A 15,648-nucleotide genomic window follows, 5' to 3' on the forward strand; every position below is an offset into this window, starting at 1 on the left:
CCAGCCTAACTGTAGCAGTGACCCGTCCACTCCCCTTCTGGTCTCTCCACTCTCACTGGCCTCCCCCTGGCCTGGCCTGACCTGAGAATATAGGCTGTTCCCACCCTAACCCTCCACGAGGGAGGAGGTTCTGGAGGGATTGCAGGTCATGTCGCCCCTAGGCCCCCCCCACCCACGTATCCCCCTGATGATCAGATGGCTCGGAAGCAGGTCAGCGAGCACCAGGCCTCCTGAGCGCTCCCAGAACTGTGTATCAGTTTACACAGTTGTTCCCTGAATTGGCTTCCTGAAGCCAGCTGGGATCCGGTCCCTTATCTAGGAAGCAGAGGTCAACCAATTCCCCAGGCTCCTGGTCAGCCGGCCAGCTGGTCCCTTGGCCTCCTCATCTTCCACCCTGGAAAACTCAAGTCCTCAGATAACAATTGGAGAATGAAAGAGAAGGAGGAGGAGCCAACGCCATCGTCCGGGTAAAGCACTTGCCTGGCCCCTGGCCAAGTTCAATCCCCAGCACCCTCTGGGGTCCCCCACTGGGAGTGGTCCAGGTGCACAGAGCCAGGAGGAAGCCCTGAGCACCGCCAGATGTGACCTGACCACTCACCCCTCATCCCAGAAAAAGGACGGTTAATCTCCCGGGGGGGGGGGGGGAGGAGGGGGGACTTTTATTTTTTATTTCAAGCCATTACCCAGCGTGCTTCAGGCATTATTTGTTGTTCCAAGGCCAATTGCTCGAGAGACAAGATTGGCCTGAGAAAAGGGTTTGTGTGGGTGGTGCAAGCAACCTGAGGACAAGGTTTTTTTTGTTTGTTTGTTTGTTTTTTCCTTTTTGGGTCACACCTGGCGATGCACAGGGGTTACTCCTGGCTCTACACTCAGGAATTACCCCTGGCAGTGCTCAGGGGACCATATGGGATGCTGGGAATCGAACCCGGGTTGGCCGCATGCAAGACAAATGCTGTGCTATCACTCCAGCCCCAGGACAAGGTTTTTTTGTCCTCAAAAAAATAAAATTAAATTAAAAAACCCTTCTTAGCTACCCGTGACATATTCAATATGCCAAAAACAGTAACAACAAGTCTTACAATTTGTTGTGAGATGTGACTGGTGCCCACTCGAACACATCGATGAACAATGGGAGGACAGTGCTACTCTCGGTTGGAGCTAGGGGTTCATGTAGGGCTGTCGGGGAAAGTAGGTTAGAAGAAATTTATGGTTATGATCAGAGCAGAGAGGAGTTGTGTCTTGGGGTAGGCAGGGCTGGCGTGAGTGGGTAATAAATCCTCATGAAACTTGAGGATAACATGGCTAAACGGCCATTCCTCTTGGGGCTGCATGAGTCCATCCTCAACTGGGCCTGCTTCAACATTAAGCAGCCACTGCCTGAGGACATTGCTTAGGACGGAAGAACTGGGCAAAGGGCAAGGCAAGGTGAGAGGTCAGAAGGCGTCCACGGACCAGCTGCAAGATGGCACCCCTGCCCTCTGGCTGAGGGGTCCGTTCCTCGCTGAGGGCAGCGGGCACGGCAGCCCTTCACCCCAGACTTGCCCTGGCATAACCCCAGACCACCTCTCAGCTAGCAGGGTACCCTCTGAGGCCTCCCTGACCTGGCCTTTCTCCCCTCTCTGCAGCCCGGTGTGCCTGCCTGGCATCGCCTCCCCCACAGCCACCTGCCACGGTCAGTGACATGTTGTGGGTAAAGGTGGGACTGTCGGGGCCAGTGGGCTGTCCTGAGCGCAGCCTCTCTAGAGAGAAGCGCTAACTCTCAGTGACTTTGGCTGATCTCCTGGTGGCCTCTCCTTCCCTTATTACCTGGCCAGTATCTGCTTCCCAATCCCGAGTTACAGACAGTTTGTGGAAGAGGTTGCTCCTCCAGCCCGTGCTCCTCCTTGAACACCTCTCTCGCTCGCCCGCTGGTCTCAGCATCTTTGCTTGCTTCGTCCACTTCAGAGAAGCCTGTGCTTCCTCTTGAGTGTGGACTTCCTCTCTTTGTCTCTCACGCCTTTCTAAATAAGTTTTAATAAAAAAAAAAAAGAAAAAACTACCTTGCTTCACCAAAAAGAGAAAGAAAAAGAAAAAAAAGTGGGGGTTGGGGAGGAGAACAGTGGGAGGGTGGACATTTCAGTTGTAGAAAAACAGGGGCTGGAGAGATAGCACAACGGGTCGGGCGTTTGCCTTGCACGCAGCTGACCCAGGTTCGATTCCCAGCATCCCATATGGTCCCCTGAGCACTGCCAGGAGTAACTCTTGAGTGCAGAGCCAGGAGTAACCCCTGTGCATCGCCGGGTGTGACCCAAAAAGCAAAAAAAAAAAAAAACAGTTGTAGAAAAACATAAGGAGAATTTGTCTTGGGTTTTGGTTTGGGGGCTACATCTGGCAGTGCTCAAGGGCCGCTCCTGTCTCTGTGCTCAGGAGTCACTCCCATCGGTTATTGGGGGACCATATGGTGCCCAGTATGGAATCCAAAACTCCTGCATGCAAAACATGTGCTCAGCCCTTTGAGCTATCTCCCTGGCTCCATAAGGGTTATTTTTTAAATTTTGATTTAAAAGGTTCTATGAAGGTTGCATTTCTAGAAACTGCTGTGCAAAGAATATTCTGGAAGGATATTCTGGTGTGTTTACTCTCTTCAAAGTAAACTTCAGAGCCAAATTAATTAGTTCTATTTTCTCTTTAGCTCCCTGAAGAAGTGGTGATTATTAAACTTCCTCACAGCTCCGCATTCTGAGTTCCATTCCTTTTGATACTTCAAATTCCAAATAGAAATTCTCCAGTTCCTAGTTCAAGTGTTGCCTCAATTAGGGAAATGTTTCCTTTCCCATTGCAGATGCTTTCCTGGCAATGCTTTTGTTAGTTTCGAAGTTTCCATTTTTCTTAGTTTCCTTCATTTTAATGTGTAGATGTTTCTCCTCCTTCAGAATATTTATGAGCCTTCGATGGGTGCAGTGGAAGAAATCATAGTGGTTATTCTTCTTTATGAAAAAAGGAAAATGATTCTCTTGAGCAAATCATATTTAGAAGTGGCAGCAAGGCACGGCAATTAGAATATCACATCTTGGATCAAGAAGCATAAGGAGCAGCCCACGTACTTTTGTTAAGAGAACGAAAATCCGAGTGAAATGCTAATATTAGTATAGGATGGGCAAGTTCCATCAAGAGCCAGAAATATCACTCAGTGACTGAATCCTACTCTTCGCGTGCAGGAGACTAGGGTCCCATCCTGGAACCGTTTGAGTACCACTATGCACCAAAGAGGGGGGTTTCCTGAGCACTGCTGAATGTGGCCCCAAAACAAACCCCTGAAAAATGTAAATTTAAGGGACCAGAGATGTAGCTCAGTGGCACAGCACTTGTTTTACACATATAAGACCCTAGATTCAGTCCTGGGCACTACACACACAGAGTTCAAGTAGTCTACCAAAAAACTCATAAATATTACACAGGAAATCATAAGTATTACACAGGAGGACTGGAAAAATAGTACAGTAGGTAGACTTGCCTTGCATGTGGCCTACGGGTTCTGTTCCCAGCACCCCATATAATTCCCCCAGGGCGTGAGCCCTGAGCACAGGGCCCTGAGCACCACAGGGCATGGCCCAAAGCATCACATATTTATTAATATGAAGTGAGCCATTTATAAAGAGACATATATACATTGATTGAAATATTTGTCTATGTTGTGAGATTTCCGTACCGATGCCTAAGAGGTGGAGACATCTGTGTGTATTTGCGTATATCTGCAAATACTTGTAGACTGTGTGACCAACTGTCAGGGGCTCCCCAGTCTAGGGGCGCGATGCCAGAGCAGGTGCCCCTGGAGAGGTCTAGAGTCCACACGGAGCCCCAGGGGTGACTGTGGGTCGGGTGGGTCCACTGGGAGGGAAGGATCAAACATGGCAGGGGGAGCAGCAGGGGTATGGTGAGGGGCCGGACTCCATGCACAGGTTCGGGGACCTGCTAGTCAAAGAGAGGCCGATTAGGGGATGTTGAGGAGAGGCGGGAGGACTCAGGATGTGGAAGCAGCCTGCAGTGCTCCCGGGGGCAGAGCTGAGGACAGGGCTCAGTGGAGGGGCAAGGGAGGGAGACACGGAGCAGAAGCTTGAGAAACAGCCATGCTGTGGCCGAGCAGAATGTAGGGGAAGGTGCTGGCCTTGCATGTGGCTCACCCGGGTTCTAAACCCTGGTACCAAACACAGTCCCAAGAAAGGGTCTGCTGGGAATGACCCTGAGCACAAAACTGGAAGGGTCCCTTGGTCACCAGGCATGCCCAACACACCCCCTCCCACACACACACACAATGACATTAAAATTGATTGATAAAAAAATACCTATTGCGGGGCTGGAGCAATAGCACAGCAAGGAGGGTGTTTGCCTTGCGTGTGACCGACCCAGTTTCAATTCCCAGCATCCCATTATGGTCCCCTGAGCATCCCCAGTGTAATTCCTTAGTGCAGAGCCAGGAGAAACCCTTGTGCATCGCAGGGTGTGAACCAAAAAGGAAAAGAAACAATACCCATTGCTGGGCCTCCCAGGCTCCTTTCCCATGTGTGGAATATTCTAGATGATCAAGGTTTTTTAACACTCAACACCCCACTCGTGAACTGCAGTGCGTGCTGGCTTTGAGGTCACCCTGCCCAGGATCCCTCATCCCCATTCCTCAGCACCCCGGGGCTTCAAGGGAAAGCGTCCCTGTATAGGGGCTGCACTCAGATGGGAGCTAAGTCCGGGGAGCCCCCGGGAACAACCCCCAAACTCATCCCACCGGCCTGCAGGTCAGTATCACCGTGATCGAAGCCCGGCAGCTGGTGGGCTTGAACATGGACCCTGTGGTATGCGTGGAGGTGGGCGAGGACAAGAAGTACACGTCCATGAAGGAGTCCACCAACTGCCCCTACTACAATGAGGTGAGGGCAGTGGGGCTTGGTGGGGTCTCCCCGAGGGTGTCCTGAGACACCTGTGTCTCCATGTGTGTGTCCCATGACAACGTGTGTGTCTCATGACTCACCGTGTGTATCCCATGACAAGGCATGTGTATCCTGTGACTCAGCACATGTGTCCCGTGTCTCAGCATGTGTGTCCGATGTCTCAGTATGTGTATCTCAGTCCCTCTGATCGTTGACATCCTCTAGCAAAGGGTGGGCTGTCCCTGGTGGTTTAGAGATGGGTGCCCATGGTTTGTGGATCCTAGATGCAGTAAAGCCCCTAATGCAGCCTCCGGGCTCCCCTCCCCCAGGCCCACACACTCTTGTTTCACTCATGGCTTTCTCCTTCCCAAGGAAACTGAGCTGTACTCCTTGCTCTGGCTCGGCGACTTTCTACTCACTCAACGGGCTGGGTACAAATACCCTCCCCACAGCCATTTCCCTTGCACCCAGGGCCAGAGGTCAGCACGTTGCCTCTCAGTGCACCGATGTCCCAAATTGCAGGTGTCCTCATGTGTCTGCCTGTTTGACAGGAGGCCCTGGCTCAGAGCCTAGTGTCGATGTGCAGCCATGGGACCCCTTTGCTGAAGGTATCCTAGCCAAGCCGAGACATAGACAGTCACAGATGTCTGCTGCACCCCCTGCAGATGCTGGGCCACAGAGGATCCAGAGGTCACAGTTCATGTCCTTCGAGGCCACCTCCCAGTTCCAGAGCCCATTTCTTTTCTTTCTTTTTTTTTTTTCCTTTTTGGGTCACACCCAGCAATGCTCAAGGGTTACTCCTGGCTCATGCACTCAGGAATTACTTCTGACAGTGCTCAGGGGACCATATGGGATGCCGGGGATCGAACTCGGGTCAGCCATGTACAAGGCAAACGCCCTACCTGCTGTGCTATTGCTCCGGCCCCCGAGAGCCCATTTCTGATCTCCTTGAAGGCACGTCTCTCCATCTCTCCTTGCACCTACCTTAGATGTGTTCCTGTTCCTGTTTCTGCTCATTTCCACAGTCCCGAGAGGTATTTGCTCCGTGTCAGAGTCATCTAAAGCAGGAATACTCGGTGACTGTGCCCGGTCAGCTCTCTCTCTGGCCAAAGACTATCGGGTACCTGGTGTGGTGCTGAGCAGTGTCTTGGCACTGCCCACTGGCTTCACAGAGCTCTGCCCACTCAACTGGAGGACACAAGAGGTTTCCCTACATTGCCATCAGGGTTTTGATGTCCCTTAGGTGTTCAAATTGTCCCCACTGAGTACCGCCATTCTAAACTTTCTTTGATTCTCCCAACCCCAGGATAGCTAGGACTTTTTTTCTCTTCCTTTGTCTTGTTCCTCATTCCTGAAACCTACCCCCAGGAGCAGAAGTTTATAGTTTTAGGCTATTCTTGGAGTCAGCGGGAACCTCTTTGGGTAAGTATTGCACTTGATTTGGTAGATGTCTGATTGGAATTGATAGAAGGTCTGAGGGAAACAAGGATTATGGCCACAGGCAACTCTGGTTCTAGCCTAGCAGGCTTGCTGTCCTGGGGCTGACAGAGCCCAGAGAGCCCTCCTACTGGTTCTGGACTTGATAGGGGATTCAAGATCATTGTCCTTCCAGAATGACCTGACATGCTCAGAGCAGGATGTCACTGTGGGCACATCTGGCCCCAGCCTCGGGCACCTCTCTCTTGCCTGAAATCATCACTCCTTTTTGCCTTGGAACTTTCTCGTTCTTTATCCAAAGGATCTGGCATTATACCTTCCACTCCACACCACCAATTCTATCTTTGCTTATCTTCTGCCTCTTTAAAACCTCTGTAAGGTTTTCTGCTCTAGCATATTTTTTCTAAGTTCAACCATGAGAAACCATGTCTATCCAAGGATAATGAACCGAAGTCTAGACTATCTAGATGTATCCATTGGTCTATTAATCTCTCACTTATCCATCCATCCATGCCCCTTCCATCCACCCAACCATGTATCCCTCATCATCAGTCATTCATCCATGAACCTTGCAATGGCCATCACTCTATCATTTACCCAATCACCCCTCCATTTACCCCACCATCCATCCATTAATTCATCCATCATTGATCCATCCATCCATCCATGCATCCATCCATCACCCATCCATCCATGCATGCACCCATCCACCATTCACTCATCTATCCTGCCATCTCACTCTATCATCTAACGATCTATCAGTGTTTTCTCATACCCATCCATCTACCCACCTATACATTCTATCTAAATAGCTCTCCTCTAATTATTTTATTTCCATCTTTTCATCCACTTGTCCTCAATCCTGCAGACTTCCCAGCATGCACCTCTCTCCTCCCACTCATCATCTGGCTGCATGACCTGTCCCTTTTCTGCAGCCAATCATGCCTCCATCTCTGCGGTCATTTCTGCCCACAGCCTCTCTGCTGCTGTCCTCTGGTGGCCGAGGTCACCAAAGCAGAACAGCCCCCACCCCATTCCCAGGCTGCAGCCAAGTTGGGGGCGCAGAGGTCAGTTCTTCTGTGTGTGGGGGTCCGGCCAGAGGTCAGTTCCTGGGCTACAGTTTTCCATAGCCCAATGCTCATTCACTGGCATTCTTTGCCTTTGTTTGGCATTTGGGGGCGTGTCAGGGGCTCTGTGGTTGAGCGCAATGAGACCAAGGACGCTGCTCCAACTGCCCCGGGACCCGGGGTGCAGGGGAGATGAGTAGGGTGCACACAGACCCCGTGAGGCTGTCAGCCACTCCAGGGGTGACGTCAGTCTGGGTCCTTTTCCCTCCAGTACTTTGTCTTCGACTTCCACGTGTCTCCCGATGTCATGTTCGACAAGATCATCAAGATCTCGGTGAGTGGGAGCAGCCCCCAGACTGGGGAAGGGCATCCCCTCTGACCGGCCAACCACCACAAAGCCACCACACCTGGAGGCAAAGCCAGGCCAAGAGCGCAGGATGGACTGCCCCCCCCCCCCACCCTGGAACAGGCAACCCCGCACAATGTACAACCCGCCCACCTGTACTTGGTGGCAACCACCCCTAACCCACCAAACACCCACCCCCATGCTTCACCTCGAAGCTCAGGTGTGCAGGGAGCCCGAGCTGGTGCCACTGGGCACCCGCACCCTGTCCTGCTGACTGGGGGTTCTGGCCTCAAGGTGATTCACTCCAAGAACCTGCTGCGCAGTGGCACCCTGGTGGGCTCCTTCAAGATGGACGTGGGGACTGTGTACTCCCAGCCTGGTGAGTGGCCACATGGCCCTCAGCACGGAGGCCATGGCTCGGGGGCTTGGTGCCCCCTTCCTGCCCACCCTGGCTCAGATTGGTTAGGCCATGTCTGCATGCAGCAGTGGGATGTTCCGTGTGACGGGGTGCCCGCTGTGCTGGACCCCTGAGCCTCTCAGGACAGGAGGTATGGCAGGGGTTGGGGGTCAGGCGGTGTCTGCCCTCAGTGTAGCGATAGCCCCCCAGAGTACCCCGTCATTGAGTAAAGGCTGACCAGCAGTTCCGGGGATACCCAGGACCAACCAGGGTGGGGCATAGTGAACCTCCCCACCTACTTTCAGCCTTCAGGATGGGACAATTCTTGCCATGGGACACTGATTGGGCTGCAGGGGAGAGGACTGCGAGGGGACGGGGGGCTGCGGAGGTCAGGAAGGCTGTTGGGAGACAGGGGCTATGGAGATATCCAGGGGCTGCAGGCAGGAACCAGGGAGGTGGCCTTGACCTCTGAGTCTCAGCACACCCCTGGGTGTGGGGTCTTGAGCCCTGGGGACATCCATGTGGGGTCCTGATGCCTGGGCTCCAGCTCAGCTGAGGTGGCGGGGCTCTGTGGTGGGCTCTGAGTACCCCTCGCCCTGCAGAGCACCAGTTCCACCACAAGTGGGCCATCCTCTCGGACCCCGACGACATCTCAGCCGGGCTCAAGGGTTATGTGAAGTGCGACGTGGCCGTGGTGGGCAAGGGGGACAACATCAAGACACCCCACAAGGCCAATGAGACGGACGAGGATGACATTGAAGGGTGAGCCTCCCCGTTCCCTCCTCCCCGCCGCTGGTCCTGGGAAGCCCAGAGCACCCACCTCCATCAACCAGCACCCCCGTTGCCGACCCCCACTCTGGGAGAGAAAGCATGGGCAGGCAGGGGGTCCTGGGGAACAGTCGAAAGGATGTCCTTTGATCCACAAGTTCTGGGAGGTGCTGGAGATGAGTGGGCACCAGGCGTGGGAGTCTAAGTCAGTCTCCAAGGACCAAGATCCAGCTTCCAGCCCTTCCAGACAGTGGTGGGAACTGCTGAGGACAGTGACCTTGTCTGGGGACACACGGGGATGAGTGTCACAGCACCCAGTGCTCAGGGAGGTCAAGGGGGCCCTGTGTCAGGGACATATCAGAAACCACCAAGATGGACCCTATCCTGCCACTCAGAAAACCCGTGGACTGCACAGAACACAGCCCCTTCATGCCTTATCTCTGTCCTGTGGCGGGAATTGTCCCTTCTTAAAGCCCAGAGCTGGCAGGGAGTTTCCGTGGGTCCCACCCCATCAGAGACCAGGCCCCAGGGATCTCAACTGCCCTGGACATGGTGTCCTGGGGGGTTCTGGCTGGCACAGTCCCTGCTGAATGTGCCCACAGGAACCTGCTCCTCCCCGAGGGGGTGCCCCCCGAGCGCCAGTGGGCCCGGTTCTACGTGAAAATTTACCGGGCGGAGGGCCTGCCCCGCATGAACACCAGCCTCATGGCCAATGTGAAGAAGGCCTTCATCGGCGAGAACAGGGACCTGGTTGACCCCTACGTGCAAGTCTTCTTTGCTGGCCAGAAGGTTTGGGGGTGCAGCCTGACACAGGAGGCTGGTGGGGTTTGGGGGCGACGGGTACCAGAGGTACAGGGCATGGCCATGAAGGTCTGTGGGTAAACAGACGAGGAGGGTCCTGGTACCTGCCCTGCAGTCGTGGAGAGAGGGGGACATGGGAGCAGCGCTGACCGAGAGGGCCAGGGATGGTGTGTGGGAGCCTGGACAGGCCTTCCGGTCTGTTGGCCCTAGGCTCAGGAGCTGGGTGTGAAGTGTGACGGGAGGAAAGTCTAAAATCCTGGGGAGCAGAGGGGAGGAGAGAAATTCACGTGCACATGTGTGTGCACACACACACACATGCACACACGCACGCACACACAGATGTGCATACTTATGCACATAGAACATAGACCCATATACAGGCAGCACAAGGACCAGTATATAGGCACAACATTTACAGGTACAGACAGCACACAGAAACTTTTCCACATGTATGCAATACACTTTGCATTTTTCATTTCATTTCATTTCATCATCCTGTTATTCGTCGATTGCCTCGAGCAGTCCCCAGTAACGTCTCTTTCATCCTAGCCCTGAGATTATATTCAAGGCTATTTAGGAGAATGAGACCCATCATTGTTACTGGTATCTGGCATATTTGGTATGCCACGGGGAGTTTGCCAGACTCTGCCCTGTGGGCAGGCTACATTCGGTAGCCTGCAAGTTTGTCCAAAGTAGTAATGAGACAATAAGATGTCATAAAAAAAAAAGTTTTGATAAGATGTCATGCGGCCGCATTTGCGGCCGCGCGGTTCCGGAATCTGGATTTTATAGTCTCTGAGTCTTGGCCGCTGATGGGATTACACGGCGCCAGGGGGCCAGGTGGTGGGTGTGACCCCCGCCTACTGGAATTTGAAGGATCTGGGTGGAAGATGCTCGACTCCAATTCGAGTAGGCTTGGAGGTCTCGGCCCCGGAACCTGCGTGGCTTTGTCCCTCTGCCAGTACCTTCATGTGTTCGGAGAGTGGTCTCAGCATGGTGGTGGCTGGTCCTGGAGGTCTTCGGCTGCCGGAGCCCTGGTCGGGGCAGGGAGGAAAGCTCAACCCGCTCCCCTCCAAGGGGCTCCGGGAAGGAACACCCAGGCGCGGGGGCAGAAGACTGCACTGTTCTGAGACCACTCTCCGCACACATGAAGGTACTGGCAGAGGGACAAAGCCACGCGGGTTCCGGGGCCGAGACCTCCAAGCCTACTCGAATTGGAGTCGAGCATCTTCCACCCAGATCCTCCAAATTCCAGTAGGCGGGGGTCACACCCACCACCTGGCCCCCTGTGGGGGCCAGTGTAATCCCATCAGCGGCCAAGACTCAGAGACTATAAAATCCAGATTCCGGACGAGAACAGTGCAGTCTTCTGCCCCCGCGCCTGGGTGTTCCTTCCCGGAGCCCCTTGGAGGGGAGCGGGTTGAGCTTTCCTCCCCGCCCTGACCAGGGCTCCGGCAGCCGAAGACCTCCAGGACCAGCCACCACCATGCTGAGACCACACTTTGCACACATATCTATATACCTTCCATGTGCATAGGTATACACACATACACACACACACACAGAGCACACACATCAACTTGCACCACCCTGGTTATCTGCACACGTGCTAGGAACGAGCCCCAGGACCTCCCATGCACCTTCACACACATGCACAGGTGCAGGTGCCCACCGCCCCTGCAGCCCACGTAACACCCAGAGTCTAACACACCCACAGACCCCTGCCCCGTCCCCCGCCAGGGCAAGACGTCCGTGCAGAAGAGCAGCTATGAGCCACTGTGGAACGAGCAGGTGGTCTTCACAGACCTCTTCCCCCCACTCTGCAAGCGCATGAGGGTCCAGATCCGCGACTCGGATAAGGTCAACGACGTGGCCATCGGCACCCACTTCATTGACCTGCGCAAGATTTCCAATGATGGGGACAAAGGTCAGCATTGGGAGGGAGGGCGGAGGGGGGAGGAGGAAGTAAGACACCCCCCCACCATTCCCACTACCACCTGCCACATCTCAGCCTAAAAGGAGTGATCAGGAGCCTTCACTGCAGGGCATGGGGCCGGGTGGTAAAGGGGGTCTGTATAGTGGGGGTTCACACTCTGGGCCCTCCTGAGTCAGGCTGCTGAACATAAACCCCGAATCCGACGAGAGCTGCGTGACCTTTGGCCGGTTTTCCCACTTGTAAAGTGAAATCGATGATGATTCTATGTGTGTTCACATATGTACACACTACACAAGGGTCCCTCTCTGCCAAGAGTCTGCCCTGAGTCTTGGGGTGAATGAGCCTCCCCACCCCCACCGGCTCTCTGCAGTCGGGGAAGGAACCATTCCCTGCGTGGCCCTGCTCCCCTGGGGAGCACAGTGCTGAGGGGTACCAGATGCTCAAAGTCTGGGCCGGAGGCCCCCAGGCACATGGCTTGGGCTCCATGAACAGCAAGTGTCCAGGGCAGAGCAATTCAGAGACAGGAAGCAGGTGAGTGGTGGGCCAGAGTGATAGTACAGCACCTTGCACACGGCCAACCCGGGTTCAATCCCTGGCACCCCATGTGGTCCCCAAGCCCTTCCTGGATGATTCCTGAGTATGGAGGCAGGAGTTAATGTTGAAGACAGCCAGGTGTACCCCCTCCCCTGCAAACAAATAAATAAATAAATAAGCAGATGAGAGGTGCAGGGGTCTTCAGGGGATGCTTTCTTGCAAGGACAGGGATGGAGTGTTCTAGAATATATGGGGGTTACACAGCAGAGCAAATATATTAAAAACACTGAAACACGTGTTTGAAAATGGTAAAGTTCACGTTATGTGGAATATATCTCATATCATTTTTGCAATGCCCAAACCAGCTCTTTTAATAATCAGAATCATGAGCCATGTGCTTCCCGTCAGACACACAGGCCCACACGACCGAAGCCGGGAATAAGGAAGGCGGGAGGAGGGAGGGCCTCCACCAGTTAGATGGGGAGGACGGGGAGCTGGGGAGGGGCCCAGCGCTGGCAAATTGTAGGCACCCCCCACCCCCTCCCCAAACCCAAACCTGTTCGTTCATGGAGCGAGGCATGGGAGCCCGCAGTGCTGGGGTGCGTGTGACATACACCCCCACCCCGGGCCCGCAGGCTTCCTGCCCACACTGGGCCCCGCCTGGGTGAACATGTACGGCTCCACCCGCAACTACACGCTGCTGGACGAGCACCAGGACCTGAACGAGGGGCTGGGCGAAGGCGTGTCCTTCCGCGCCCGCCTCATGCTGGGCCTGGCCGTGGAGATCCTGGACACCTCGAACCCCGAGCTCACCAGCTCCACGGAGGTGCAAGTGGAGCAGGCCACCCCCGTCTCTGAGGTGAGACTCCCCCACCCCGGTGCCCCCCACCCAGGTCAGTGCCCACCTCCTCCAATGGTCTGACCCTGGGGCTCTGTCGGCTGCTACCATGCCTGCCCCGGGGTGAGGCCTCGCTCCCAGGAAGTGGAACTCGTGCGTCCTCTTGCCGGAACTATGCCCAGGGACCCCAGATGGGTCCTTCTCTGCTACTGGCCCCTCCTGCAGGGACAGCAGACTAGAGCGCTAAAGGATCTAGGTCTTTGGTCCTTGGGGGTATGGGCTGCCCAGCTCCGCAGTTGGTGAGGGGCGCACCCCGATCAGGGACCTGGTGAGACAGGAGGAAGCCCCATGCCCACACCCTTATCCAACGAGCCGCCACCCCCCAGAGCTGCACCGGCAAGATCGAAGAATTCTTCCTATTTGGAGCCTTTCTGGAGGCCTCGATGATAGACCGGAAAAATGGGGAGAAGCCCATCACCTTTGAGGTCACCATCGGTGAGTGTCAGAGAAGTCCTTGCAGGGGACCCTCCTCTCACTGGCCCAGAATCCCAGCCCCTCCTGCGATGCCTCCCACAAACCCAAGACCGCCAGCCTGGATCTGGAGTGCCAGAAAGGCAGGCCTCTAGGCCCGGGTACCCTCTTCTGTCCGCAGGCAACTATGGGAACGAGGTCGATGGCCTGTCCCGACCCCAGCGGCCGCGGCCACGTTCCCGGAAGGAGCCCGGGGCTGAGGAGGAAGTAGATCTGATCCAGAACTCCAGCGATGATGAGCCGGATGAGGGTGGGGAGCTGGCCTCAGTCTCCTCCACCCCACCCATGCGACCCCAGATCACTGACAGGTGAGCTGGGAGGGCGGCAGGGAGCCTGCGCCTCACCCCCCCCCCCCCCCCCCGCCCCAGGTATCCAGAAACACCCAGTTCTCCCTCCATCCCTCATCCAGGAACTACTTCCACCTGCCCTACCTGGAGCGCAAGCCCTGCATTTACATCAGGAGCTGGTGGCCGGACCAGCGCCGGCGTCTGTACAACGCCAACATCATGGACCACATCGCAGACAAACTGGTCAGAGCTGGGGATGGGGTCTTCCCTGCCACACCCAAGCCATACAGCCTGCTCTGGGTGGGTGGGAGGGACCGCAGGATGGCCCCGCAGGCCTACCCCACCCCCAGGGTGCAGACTCGGGCAGAGGTTGTCCGGGGAGACAGCCCCCAATCCTGTCTCTGACCTCCCTCATCAAGCCCCAGCCAGCTCCACCCAGCCCCTGCGTGCCTCAGTGGAGCCCAAGACCCAGGCTCTTAGAATCTCCAGTAGAGAACCCAACCTAGGAACCAGGCATGGGTGGCTTAAGTGAGGGGTGCCATAGCCGGGGGCTCAGCCCGGTTCACATGGGGGCGTCCCACCTGGGCCGCAGGAAGAGGGCCTCAATGACGTCCAGGAGATGATCAAGACGGAAAAGTCCTACCCCGAGCGCCGGCTGCGCGGGGTCCTCGAGGAGCTCAGCTGTGGCTGCCAGTGAGTGGCGGCGACGGAGGGGCCGCGGGCTGGCCGAGAAGGGGGTCAAGGCAGGCAGGACCCCCACTAAGCCCTGCGTCCCCATCGCAGCCGCTTCCTGTCCTTGGCGGACAAGGACCAGGGACACTCGTCCCGCACCAGACTGGACCGGGAGCGCCTCAAGTCCTGTCTGCGGGAGCTGGTGAGCATGCCCTGTACCCGTGTGAGTGTGTGTGTGTGTGTGTGTGTGTGTGTGTGTGTGTGTGTGTGTGTGTGTGTTAACCGGCCCCGGCCCCGCAGGAGAGCATGGGACAGCAGGCCAAGGCGCTGCGCGCGCAGGTGAAGCGGCACACGGTGCGGGACAAGCTGCGGCTGTGCCAGAACTTCCTGCAGAAGCTGCGCTTCCTGGCCGACGAGGTGCGCCCCCTGTCGGCGGGCACGGGGCGGTGCCGGGAGGGAGGTCGCTTTGGGGGCCAGGGCTGAGCGCGTGTCCACCCGGCCTGTGTTAGGCCCGGTGCCGGCTCGCTCCCACGGCAGGGACGAGCGGGCGTGGAGGTCCGGGGTCTCTCCGTGTGCGGCTCAGGGCTGGCCCTCTGGACAGAGCCGAGAGCCGGTGGGGTCATTGGAAGCCCAGAGGCGGGCCGTCCCTCACTTGGCTCCCCGCTCTCCGGCCCTCCAGCCCCAGCACAGCATCCCCGACGTCTTCATCTGGATGATGAGCAACAACAAGCGCATCGCCTACGCCCGGGTGCCCTCCAAGGACCTGCTGTTCTCCACGGTGGAGGAGGAACTGGGCAAGGACTGCGCCAAGGTCAAGACACTGTTCCTCAAGGTGCCGGTGGAGTGAAAGGGGGCGGGGCGAGGGGCGGGGTGGACAGGAGGCGAATGGGGCGGGGCTGGCGGGGGCGGGACCAACAGGAGACAAATGGGGTGGGACCAACAGGGAGTGGGCGGAACAGCAGACTAATGGGGTGGAGCTAACAGGGAGTGGGGAAACAGTAGACCAATGGGACGGGGCTAACTTGTAGAAATGGGCGGGGCTAAGCAGAGGACGAGGGCTAATTGGTTGGTGGGCTGCGATCCGTGGGCGTGGCAAGATGGGTGGGCGGGGCTTTGCATTGGGTTTCTTTCAAGGG

At 56.1% G+C, this 15,648-nt stretch overlaps 1 protein-coding gene across 5 annotated transcripts in view; it reads left to right on the plus strand.

Annotated features, from left to right (window-relative positions):
- OTOF (otoferlin) overlaps nt 1-15,648 on the plus strand; it is a 94,121-nt gene that overhangs the window by 60,557 nt on the left and 17,916 nt on the right. For all 5 annotated transcript variants that reach the window (XM_056123160.1, XM_056123124.1, XM_056123143.1 and 2 more), the window contains 14 exons: nt 4,767-4,898; nt 7,674-7,736; nt 8,043-8,127; nt 8,748-8,907; nt 9,516-9,702; nt 11,455-11,641; nt 12,820-13,043; nt 13,409-13,517; nt 13,675-13,861; nt 13,963-14,083; nt 14,433-14,533; nt 14,624-14,714; nt 14,813-14,929; nt 15,192-15,344. In XM_056123160.1, the coding sequence (XP_055979135.1) occupies nt 4,767-4,898; nt 7,674-7,736; nt 8,043-8,127; nt 8,748-8,907; nt 9,516-9,702; nt 11,455-11,641; nt 12,820-13,043; nt 13,409-13,517; nt 13,675-13,861; nt 13,963-14,083; nt 14,433-14,533; nt 14,624-14,714; nt 14,813-14,929; nt 15,192-15,344 (1,917 nt within the window). The remainder of the gene's footprint in view (nt 1-4,766; nt 4,899-7,673; nt 7,737-8,042; nt 8,128-8,747; nt 8,908-9,515; nt 9,703-11,454; nt 11,642-12,819; nt 13,044-13,408; nt 13,518-13,674; nt 13,862-13,962; nt 14,084-14,432; nt 14,534-14,623; nt 14,715-14,812; nt 14,930-15,191; nt 15,345-15,648) is intronic.

Source organism: Sorex fumeus, unplaced genomic scaffold, assembly GCF_029834395.1.
Source record: "Sorex fumeus unplaced genomic scaffold, SorFum_2.1 ptg000006l, whole genome shotgun sequence".
Lineage (NCBI taxonomy): Eukaryota > Metazoa > Chordata > Mammalia > Eulipotyphla > Soricidae > Sorex > Sorex fumeus.